The following is a 12,267-nucleotide window of genomic DNA, read 5'->3' on the forward strand; positions in this document are numbered from 1 at the left end:
ATCCCAATTCTAAATATGTTTACTCAGAATGAATATGCACTGAATCCATTGGGGCCTACTCTCTAGTGGAAGCTTTAGGATTTCAAACTGAAGGGGTTTGTAGCAGATTAATAGTGTCTCCTAGCCCCTGCAAAAAATAAAAAAGGGTTTAATAGTTAAGGTACAGCAGAATTTCTGCTTTATTCACCTGTAGAGTAAAATGTGGACTCTACTTGATAGGCATTATTGACATAGGCTTGTAGTCTCAATGTTTACCATGAGTGCAATTGTTCAGAAACAATAATTGATTAACATTTGCAAATTACAGCTAGAATGCTTAAAATATTCGTTCCAAAAGCATCTTTGTCTGAATTAATTTTCTTAAGTACAGTGGTGCCCCGCAAGACGAATGCCTCGCAAGACGGAAAACCCGCTAGACGAAAGGGTTTTCCGTTTTTGAGCTGCTTCGCAAGACGATTTTCCCTATGGGCTTGCTTTGCAAGACAAAAACGTCTTGCAGGTGTTCCGATTTTTTCCCGCTTCCCCCCCTTTTTCTAATCCGCTAAGCCGCTAATAGGGTTGCTTCGCAAGACGAAAAAACCGCTAGACGAAGAGACTCGCGGAACGGATTAATTTCGTCTTGCGAGGCACCACTGTATTCTAGGAGACTTTTATGTGTGACTAAAGTGTTGCTGATAGGGCCTGCCCCCAAACTTCTTTGCAGCAAGCTCTGGATTTATGCTAAATGATATCTCATCATTAGTCCGTTTGCATAGGATTGCCTTTTTGAAGTAATTAATTGATTCCCCCCTCTGCGAAGCAATTCTGTTTCCAATGAATGTTGGCTACTGGATCCTTTAATGGTGGAAGATGGAGAAGAGTCTTGCTGAGTGATATATATCTCTATACATGCACCGTGGCTTGGAACCCCAGAGCACAGGACAGAGTTAAGCTATTTTCCCCCAAACAGCCCTCTTCTCCCCTCACCCCAAACACTCCTGTGCAAGCTGTTTTTAAACTTGAGTGTAAGTAGTAGCTTTTGGTATCATGGGATGTACCATTCAGAGAAGCAAAAGTCTTGTTGCATGTATGTCTTTCTCTTTGTATTTGAGGCTCTTTTACACCGTAAGAATTACCCTTTTCGGTCTTTGGCTCTTGCTTTTCAGCCTGCATGCTCTTATTTTGCTTTAGCAGCTGCTGTCTTGAGTTTGATTTTTTTTTTTTTGTCCTCCCAGGCAGTGTTCAGAGTGCGACCAAGCAGGTAGCAGTGACATGGAAGCCGACATTGCCATGGAAACTTTACCAGATGGAACTAAGCGATCAAGGAGACAGATTAAGGAGCCAGTGAAATTTGTTCCACAGGATGTACCCCCAGAACCAAAGAAGATTCCTCTCCGAAACACGGTAAATGACAGCTCGGTCAGAGCGGCACAAATCTGTCTCCTGTTTTTTAACTTTTATTTTTTTTAAGTGCCAAGAACCTCTATGTGAAAGATGACTGTAATTTATTATGTTCTAGCTTTTTCCCCAAAGACATGTGAAACATGTTAGACATCAGATACTTGCTTCAGCTATGAAACATAAAATACCCTGAAGATTTTATTTTTAGGTTTATTTTATATATCTTTGACTATTAAAGTTTGCAGAGGGTGGCAGCAAATAAGCATATTTAAAAACATTAAAACTCATAAAGTGGTCCCTTAACGAATTTCTAGTGGTAATGAATAAATGCCCTTAAATGTTGCATGTCCAGACTTCCGTTCTGCACATTCTGATAAATATTAATGCAACAGCACTTTCATACAAGGGTCACTGCTCTGTGTTCTGAGATGGTCATGTGTCAAAAGTAGGCCATGCAAATGTCTATACATATGAATACGTGTGCTCAAAATTTACAGTGGTACCTCTGGTTACGAACTTAATTTGTTCCAGAGGTCCATTCTTAACCTGAAACTGTTCTTATCCTGAGGCGTGCTTTCGCTAATGGGGCCTCCCGCTGCGCGCATGCCTCTGACGTGCAATTTCCGTTCCCATCCTGGGGCAAAGTTCGCAACCAGGAGCAGCTACTTCCAGGTTAGCGGAGCTCGTAACCTGAAGTGTGCGTAACCAGAAGCATTCATAACCAGAGGTACCACTGTATTCTGCCACACCTATGAATGTGGAGGAATTGCAAGACACTTTCATCTTGAGAAAATGCTTCTGGGTGGGATCCAGTGCCATACTAGTGGACACAATTGGATTCCCCTTCCTTTGTCCACTGGCCCTCTGAAAAATACTTTGGGGCTGCTTGGGAGGTGGCGAAGTTCCGCTTGCACAAACAGGACACCACAGTTGGATACCTCCTTCTGTGCTTACATTTACTTGGCTGGGTAAGTCATGCCTGTGCTTCTTTGAAGAAGCAAATTATTTCAGAGTAGTGGGTGGACGCATTTTCAATAGAATGGGTTTAGGGCGCTGTTTGTTCCTACCCTCTCCCGAACGCTGACATGCTTGCCTGGGACATAGAATGTTGGGAGGGTTTGCTTCCCTCTCTAATGGCAAAGTTACTTGATGCTTTTGCAAACTTTGTTCTGATCCTCTGAGACAAAGGTGTATGAGAGAATTTTTATATTTATCCAGTAAATTTGTCTTGTGGCAAACATGTTATGTATGCTGTAACTAATCTATTTTTAATGAGGTCTTACCGCAGCAGCTTGTCAAAGTTAGACAATAAACTTGAGTCACTTAAATCCCTCGTTCTGGGATGCTTGTGTGGTTTGCTTGCCTTGACAAGATTAACCTTCTCTGTGTAGACTGTGGCCTGCTGTGGGTGATTAAGTGCTATTTTATAGAAAACGTTCTCCGTCTAGTACTGTTTATATTGCCTTTATTAATGCATGACAGCATTCTGTGTTTCCGTTTAAGAAGAGGGAGTACTGTTCTGGATAAAAAAGCAATTTGTGTTCTACCTCTTTAAAAAACAAAACAAAGAGCAAGCCCTCATAATTAAGGAGTGCATTTTGTCAAAACAATATTATTAGTGTGTGTGTGTGTGTGTGTGTGAAATATACATAGATAATTGCAAAAACACTTGCCATTTGTTCTTGCCCTAGCCAGATGAGTTAGATGAATTTAAGTAGCAAAATGCCAACTCCAGACATTGAAGTATGAACAAACGTTTCACTACAGCATATTTGTTGAAATTTCAAAAATCTGTGCTTCCTTTGCTTACGTGGTATGACAACTGCCAATCTTGCCTGTACTTGAATATCTCTTCCACTTATTCCATTATATTGCAATTATTTACACAAACTGCATTTCAGTCAATTCCCCATCCCATAGTTATTTTTTGTTTCATTTGTATCATTTATTTTATTATTGCTACTTAATTTTAAGTTTAAAGTAGAAACTTTTGGTTGTAGTCAATAGCAGGTTCATTAATTTTGATGTGTTTACATTGAACGTACAGTGTACATTAGGCATGTACATTGTTTTCAATGAGTTTGCTCAGAGTAGGAGCAACATTGACCTCTCTAATCTTACCAGTTGTAACATTCTTTGTTAGCACTGCCTTGCCCAGCCCATAGTTATCCATTTTTTTCTTCCCAAAATGGAAATAAAGTTCCAAAATTTTGATTGGTCCTGATATTGGTAAGCTGCTCAAGAACTGTTCAAGTGTGCCACCTACTGTCTATCTTTTTGATCCTCTTTGACCTGACATTTTTGCTCTTTATCATTGAATATCCTCCTTTCATTCATAAATCAAATTTTAAAAACCGTTTTAATGTTTTATTCGCTTTTATTTCACACTTAAAACAATAAAATCACGAGATAATAAATAAATATAATAGTGAAGAAAGAGCAGAATGAAAGCAGCAGTTAAAACAATTCTTCCACAGATATAAATAAGTGTCTGGGAAAATCAAAAAGTCATTGTGTGGTGCCAAAAGGACATCAAGAGTCTGCACTAGGTTGAGTCTCTTAGAGAGAACCTTCATAAATGGGGATCACAGTCAAGAAATCCCTCCATGTAAGCTCAGGTTTACATTTCTTACTCCGACTTTAAAATTATCCTTTTAGAAACAGTCTTGGTTATAACTGGGGAACAAGCTACAAGACATAGTAATATATCTTTAGGATGTCAACCCAAGGGCAGTGGTAGATGAAAACCCTTCCACAGATGGTCAAAGTTTTCATGATGCAAGTCTGAATTAATTACATTTGATTTTAATTAAAGAAATATAAAACTACCAGGTGCTAAAACTATGACCCTAAAGCGAAAATCTAAATTGGGGCGGATGGAGGGTGGCAGATCAGGCTGATGAGCTTTAGCAGGTGTGAATATTTTCAGTATTTTTAGGCGGTAAAAAAGGTTAATTTTACAGCTTGCATTGCATCTTCTTGTAGCTAACTAGCAGAGTTATTTTAGATGGTCCTTAGGTTACTGATTCCCACTGGGGAAGGGATTGCTGGAACACTCAAAAGATCTGATGTGACCAACTGGCTACTCACTTTGAAGATAAAGTCGCTCAACTTCAGAGTGATGTTGACTCTGCACTTCTTACGACTCTAGTTGAAGTACCCAGTGCCATTATTGAGGATGAGGTGTAGGATCAGTTTCAGCTTATGCAATCAGCTGAGGTAGGCAAGGTGCTGGAGACAGTATGTCCAGCTCCCAACTGTCCTGCACTTGCGCATTCTAAAACATGAATGTCCTCCACTATTCTATTCACTAAATTTCTAGCTCACCATGTAAATGCTAAAGTGGCTAAAGTGTCGATCAAACACAGGCAATAAAACAGTAAAAGGGGGGAATTCAAATTTCACCATCATAATTAAAACAGCTTTAAAATGCGATTAAAGTTTAGCTAGCCATTCAAAGACCAAGCTTTAAATAAATACCTTTCACTGCATTGTAATTTTGGCAGATTGATAACTGACATGATTTTTTGGCGAGGGGATTTCTTAAAATAATAAAGAAAAGTCCCACTATCTTCCCAAGGTAAAAGAAACCCTAACAGCATCTTTCTCAACAGTGGATAGGCTTTGGAGCTGTCTGAAACCAATTACCTAATTTCCTTACATATATTGGGGTTAACAGCTTGTCTCTGGCTGATTTTAGGCTTGACCAACCATTAAAAAAATTCACACCATTTTAGCAGCAGAAAGACTGTTTTATAGAGCTGATCTGTGTTAGAAGGTTTACATTATAAGCAATGTTCAGTTGTCCATAATGACTTTCCAAAAAAAAGCAAAGGAGCTCTCTCTCTAATTGGCAGAAATACTGCCAGTTTGACAGACACAGAGAGTTGTGCTTGTCTGTTTGCTAATAGGACCATTAAGTTGCCACCAACCCCTCTGTACTTGCATTGTATGGTCCTTGGAGGATGCTCCTTGATCTGCTAAAACACTATGGATCAATGTGAAATGGTATGAGAAATGGGAGAATTAGTTTTGAAGAAATCTATACAGCATTGTAAACCAGGGCTTTTTCAATGAAGAAACAACAGGCAGCACCCATTGGTATGTGGTTTTCTAAGGTTGGACCAGGGCACTTATTGCTCACCTGTGGCTACTAGAAGCTGTCAGCATGCAACAGTGGCCAAACCCTTGGAACAGCTTTGACTGGGCAGCTCAACCAAGTGAAGGTTCTCAAACCCTCAGTGAGGTAGGGACCTCCACTGCAGTGGTACCTCGGGTTGCATATGCTTCAGGTTACATACGCTTCAGGTTACAGGCTCCGCTAACCCAGAAATAGTACCTCGGGTTAAGAACTTTGCTTCAGGATGAGAACAGAAATCATGTGCTGGTGGCGCAGCGGCAGCAGGAGGCCCCATTAGCTAAAGCAGTGCTTCAGGTTAAGAACAGTTTCAGGTTAAGAACAGACCTCCAGAACGAATTAAGTTCTTAACCCAAGGTACCACTGTACATGCGAAGACAGGCTCTTGTTGATTGAGCGGATAAGACCAATTGTGGATCCAACAGTTAAGAAAGCAGCTTCTGTATGTACCGTAGAGGGAGGTGAGGGGCAGGTGGGGCTCGTCAACCTGGGAAAGTCGCTCATCTAGGAGAAGGAAAACATCCTAAACCCCTGCTGCCTTGTGGGGCACCTTTGGGGGAAGAAAAGGCTAAAGAGTAAACCCTTTACAAATCCAGAGTGGAGTTCCTAAGATGGTTGGGTGGTGCCTTGTATGCCTTCGTCTGGCAACTCCCTGCAGCCCAGCTGGTGCCAAACATACTTCTCTGCTTTCCTTTAAACCACATCAGTGAGACCGAGAGTTTGCTTGTTCTAGATGGGTTCTACTCCCTCTGAAGGCACAAGTATACACCTTAGGAGTGATCTTGGAACCATCTTTGTCCATGGAGACCCAAGTGGCCTCTGGTGAAGAACGCCTGTCACCAGCTTGGGCTGATGTGTCAGCTGCATCCTTTACTGGACAGGCATAATCTGGCGACTGTGATACATACTTTGGACTATTGTAATGCACTCTACATGAGTCTTTCCTTGCAGCTGACCTGGAAGCTGTAACTAGTGGCGTCCAGATGGTGAGTGGTGCTCTTTATTGGGGACATGTCACACCAGTGCTGAGATAATTGCGCTGGCTGCCTATTTGCTACTGAACCTTTAAGGTCCTGCTACTTACATAGAAAGCCCTAAATAACTGCACACCAAGTTACCTGAAAAACCATGTTCTCCTCCATTGCTTACTGGTGGCATTAAGATCAGTAAATAGAATTCTGTTTTGCTAGGGCCCTGCTGATTACAGGCTTTTGGATGGCTTTTTTCCACTGGTGAAACCAGTTTTGTGGAATATCCTCCCTCCTGAAATTCCATCAGTATTGGCATTCTGACGGCTCTTGAAAACACACCTCTTTAGGCAAGCATTCTCCTAAATTTGACCTTCTGATCTCATTGTTTAAATTGTTTTTTAATTGTTTTAATTTAACTGACTTGTTTTATTACAGGTTTTAATTAAGAATGTTTTAATGCTTTGATTGAACTGTTTTATTGTGTATTTTAATTATGTATGGATTTTATAATTGTTTTTATAGTTGTGAACCACTTAGAAGCCATTTGGACATGTAAACAATCATCATCATAATTTGTCTAGCCTAGTCCCCTCTACTGTGACTAGTGGCAACTCTCCAGAGTTCCCAATAGAGGTATTTTGCTTCACCGGCTACCCTGATTATTGTAACGAGTATGCCAGAGATAAACCCTGGAACCTTCTACATGTAAAGCACTTATGTATTCATTCATAAGTCTGTTCGTAGAATCATAGAATTGTAGAGTTGGAAAGGACCCTGAGGATTATCTAGTCTAACCCCCTGGAATCTTCTGCTCTGTTTCTGCATAAATCTGCAAATGGTGTCTTTTAAAAAACTGATTAAAAAATCATAATCTTGCCCAATGTGTTTTACCCTAAAATACGCATTTTGACATATTTTTAGAACTGAGAAGTATGTCTCAAAATTTGGAAAGTGTGGAAATCAAAATTTAAATAAGTTACAGTCCAGGAGATGTGAAGCGGGTCTGTTTACTTTAAAAAATATGGACCAAACAAAATTCTGAAGCATCCCTGGGATAAGTTTTAGTGTGTGAAAGTATGTTCATAAGAAATAATAAATTATTTGAAATATACATTGGGTGGTACTTACTATTTTACATAATGCTAATTTTAGAGGACCCCTCATTTTATATGCTACTGGTTTAAAACTTCTAGATAATTCCTTTTACAGCAATCAGGTTCTGATATTGGCAAGTAAATAGGTTCTAGAAACGACCAGCAGACCTAATTGAAAGGAGTGTCAACTGAGAGAAGGGCATAGCACTTCTAGTGAAGAACATTTTTGAACATAAATCGCCATCGTCTGGAAGTGATGGATAAAGATTGAAGTTTCATAATAATGCATAATCGTTTTCCTTCAGTGTCCAGAAATGATCTCTGTCAGACAAGATACCAGAGTACATGCACTCCTGACCAGGGTTGATCAAGCTTTTTATAATGTTGTGAAATAGATTTATTGTTCCCTGAATGGTGCTATTAATATTGCCATGTAAAAAGATTGCTCATTTATCTCAATCTGGACTTCTGGATGTGACTTGTTTGCTTGATCTGCAAACTTAAGGAATGTTGTTTTGGTTCGCTGAGCCCTTTCATGCTTTTTAGTTGGTTTCCTTTCCTTGACATTGTAAGTGTAAACTAAATTAAATTATGTTGCACCACCAATTGGCAGTGTTGAAATAGTTGCCTCTTCTGGTGTGATAACCGTTCCATCTGCTGTATGCTAGTGGCCAATGAAAGCAGATGGTGTTGCACTTTGCTGAAATATGTTGCAGATTTCCATTTTTATAAATGGAGTGCTTGAATCAACAATTTGTTTTCCATGCTTGCTTGTTTTATATATATTTTTTAAAAAGTTTTGGTATTTCCATATGTCTTTTAATGCTGTTATATAATTAGTATGCTTCAGGACTATCTGCCAATAGCTGTTGGCATCAGTCTTTGTATGCATTTCAGTCTGCATCAATTTAAAGCTGTATAATTTGACAATAGGGCTTGCTTTAATTGCCCTAGTTAACATTGAACAATTGGAATTCCCCTAGTTCAGAGGCACTTTTTGCACTTAATGTCTCACTGAATTTTCAAGAGGTGCATGTGCAACTGGTGGCGTAAATTTTCAAGGCATGCATGTGCAGCCAACTATATGTGCCCTTTATGAGTTTCATTGTTAATTGTTTCATGTATAAGGAATACATTTAATCAACCTAGACATAATAATGCAGTCTCCACTAAGGTTTTGTAAGCATTTTATATGTGAACCCCATGAGACAAGAGCCCACCAATTCACCTCTTTTATTTGGGGGGTGGGAAAATCATTTTATGTTGGTACGGAGTTTTTTAAAAGCCATAAATTTAGCATGTGTTTGTACTATATATACATATATACATAAGAGACATCTTAGGCATTGGAGATATTTATAAACTATTGCTTCTTTTCTCTTCCCTACAAGAAGATAAGAACAGGCAATATCTACCAGCTATCAGACCCTTAGTATCTTAAAACAGTTAGTGTGTCTTCAGCACACACTATGTGGGTTTGACCGGGGGGGGGGGCTAATTCTTGTTGCTTAAAATGTTTTTAATGGTATTTAAGTACCTTAAGCTGAGCAGGTACTTAAAGACTGATTTGGAAAGCATAGCTTACTATTTCTGAAATAAATAGAGTATTAAGCTTTTGCAGTATAGAGGTGGTTTTGTCGCACAGTATTTTTTATCCAGATTATGGGAAGGCTACCAAGCAAATGAAATACCTTGTTGATTTTTTGATTGGAGACATGAATGTATGCATGTTGCCATCAACTGGTTGCACATCTTTTAGGAAGCATACCAAAGCTGGAATGGAGTGATAATGGCATGAAGTGATCAATGCTCTTACATCACAGTTTGGCCCTCTTCTCTGTTTAGGCATATGAACTGTTTTTGCCAGAATCTCAGGGGACAAAGTACTCTGTCTATTAGCAGAAAGATAATTTAAAGTGTTAATGATTACAAAATATAGGCTGCCAGCACATCTTAGTTTTCAGATTCAGAATTCACTGCCAGATTCATGTCCTGTTCATCTCCTGTATCTTCCCAGTCTTACTCTTACCTAGTTGTTGTAAAACAGGATTTCTGCTACGGGCAGCCCCAATTTTAGGCATGACTAATATGTATGCAATTGTTCACACACGCACAATACTGAACCCAGAAGTAACCCAGAAACGTAACAAAAGATGTCACTAAAAGGGTGGAATGGGAGCTGGGGCGGAACAGGGTGTTTAAATTTCAGGCAAGTGCACAATGATCCGGAATGCAACCCCCGTGGAAATCAGAGGTTGCCTATACTATACATGTAACCTTTCCCCCCTTCTTGGTTCTTTTGTTTTCCCCAAAGCAAAGCTGGATCTTTAAGACTCTGCCTCATGAATCCCTGTTAGGCAGCTCTCCATCTTTAGTCTCTTCCCAATACAGTGGTACCTCTGGTTAAGAACTTAATTCGTTCTGGAGGTCCGTTCTTAACCTGAAACTGTTCTTAACCTGAGGTACCACTTTAGCTAATGGGGCCTCCTGCTGCCGCCGCGCGATTTCTGTTCTCATCCTGAAGCAAAGTTCTTAACCTTAGGTACTATTTCTGAGTTATTGGAGTCTGTAACCTGAAGTGTCTGTAACCCGAGGTACCACTGTATCTTTCAAGTAACATTTAAGTATATGGCTCAGGCAATATGTATTATTAATCCATTCTTTTCTGTGTAGATGTCAAATCTGCAAGGCTGCTTTTGTAACTTCTAAATTGTTTTATATTGGCAAGTTACCACCTTTAAACCTTTATTCATTTACAAATAAATGTTAGAATTGCAGCAATTATTTCTGGCTTTCTGGAGCAAACACACTTAGGTTGGTCTGTTCTAAATCCCCCAAATTAAGCAAGGTTATCAAAACCAATACATTTCTTTTCATGTGCATGCAGTCATCTCCAAAAAAAGTTTCAGTGAGGAGTAATACTGCTAATTCCCCAAAATTAGCCTGCAGCGAATACACATGTAAGATACATGTTTGTGTGAATGTCTCTCCTGATGCATTAGAAGATCTAGTAATATTCTAGGATGAAGCAGCCACATCTTCCTCTTCGCTAGCCATTCCCAGCCAACTGATTCCACTTCCCCCTTTTTTTCTCTTTTCCAACTTTTTCAGTGTTCTGTGGTTGCTGATCAAACCCAGTCTTCATTGGACTGTTTCCCTCCCTCCTTACATTTCCCCCCATAAGATTTTTGATACTTCTACAGATTTTGGGGTTTCACTCAAGCCTGCTGATACCTCATCTGTGCCATTTTGTCTATGCAAGGATTGGTACTCACCCCTAAATTCCACAAATAGATGAAACAACGAGCAGGTCATTCATGCTTGGTGTCTAGGTTTGTTCTGTTCCGCTTGAATGTCATTAATTTTAAAATATATTTACTTTTAGAGAACTCGAGGACGAAAACGAAGCTACATTCCTGAAGAGGAAAAACCTGAGGTTGGAATTTTGAGAAATTAATTTATTTTCAGTTAAATTTGTGAAAATGTTGACATTTAAATGAATAATGTTGCTGAATAAGTCTTGTGCTCTTCTTCCACCTTTTTCTGTTTTCATCTATTGATAGGAACGTATTCCTAGAGAAAGAAGACAGAGACAGTCGGTAGTACAAAAGAAGCCTAAGTCTGAAGATTTAAGAACCGAATGTGCCACATGTAAGGGAACGGGGGATAATGAAAATCTAGTCAGGTAGGTTGGATGCTGTGACCTTTTCCAGAGTGGCTTAAAGTTTCATCTTCATCACTTTCTCATTGTGGCTGTAATGAATGACCTCTTAATACAGAACTTTTAATAAAAAAAATAATCTAAATTGAGGGAAGCATTGCTTCAGAAACAGTGGTTTGATCCATTTATTGACTTGCCACATAACTTTATCCTGTGGATTTAAATGTAAGTAACTAGAGTAATGTTTTCCTAACAAAAGGGAATTAATTTTCTTTTGTCAGGGTGAGTTACCAGGATTCTATAATGGGTTACAAAGGTAAACAAGGCACCCATTTTGACAGCTATCAATCTTCACCTTCTGATCCTCTACCATGAAAGTTTTTTGAAGTTCACTTTGCTTCATTCATAAGATACAAAAATCATTGTGCCTTTTTCTTAAATATTTCCAAATGTTTTATCTTAGTGCAATCTGGAAAATGCCTCATGTTGTGTATTCTTCTGATGAGCTGTTAAAATGTTACAGGGTATACTTTGTGATTCTGAATTCAAATCAAGAAGGTGTTGTGATTGTTTAATGCACGGGTGTCAAACACAAGGCCCGCGGGCCGAATCCGGCCCGCCAGACCTCGTCATGTGGCCCGTGTAGCCGCCGCCGGCCACCAAGAGACCTCATCTTGTGGCCCGTGTAGCCGCTGCCTACAAGTCAGAGAACGTCTGCCCTCTAGCGGCGCCGCAGCCCCCGGTGAATTTGAGTTTGACACCCCTGGTTTAATGAATTGTAGGTGTTGAAGAATAATACTCAGATGGTTTCTTCTTAACTTCATTAGCTGACCTTTTGTCTGCCCTGAGAAAAAGGAATGATTTATGAAATTCTGACTTAGCTTTTGTTATGCAATAAAAATGCAGCAGCTACCAAATTTCAATTTATCTTTAAAATGAGAGAACTTGTAAATGGGCTCTTGTAAAATATACATTGAGCAGGGAACTACTTTTTACCGTTTCTGTAAGGAAACACAAAAAGAT

The 12,267-nt window shown here is 39.4% G+C and overlaps 1 protein-coding gene across 15 annotated transcripts in view; it reads left to right on the top strand.

Moving 5' to 3' along the window:
• The window catches only part of PHF14 (PHD finger protein 14), a 126,218-nt gene that overhangs the window by 38,005 nt on the left and 75,946 nt on the right, over positions 1 to 12,267 (top strand). For 14 of the 15 annotated variants that reach the window (XR_014517656.1, XR_014517657.1, XM_083467923.1 and 11 more), the window contains exons 14-16: positions 1,215 to 1,383; positions 10,969 to 11,019; positions 11,147 to 11,268. Coding sequence is in view for 13 of the 15 variants with exons in the window: in XM_083467923.1 (XP_083324049.1) it covers positions 1,215 to 1,383; positions 10,969 to 11,019; positions 11,147 to 11,268 (342 nt within the window). In the remaining 2 variants the exon portion in view is untranslated. The remainder of the gene's footprint in view (positions 1 to 1,214; positions 1,384 to 10,968; positions 11,020 to 11,146; positions 11,269 to 12,267) is intronic. The other variant, XM_083467924.1, reaches the window with a different exon arrangement.

Source organism: Podarcis liolepis, assembly GCF_965112155.1.
Source record: "Podarcis liolepis genome assembly, chromosome: 12".
NCBI classification, from domain to species: domain Eukaryota; kingdom Metazoa; phylum Chordata; class Lepidosauria; order Squamata; family Lacertidae; genus Podarcis; species Podarcis liolepis.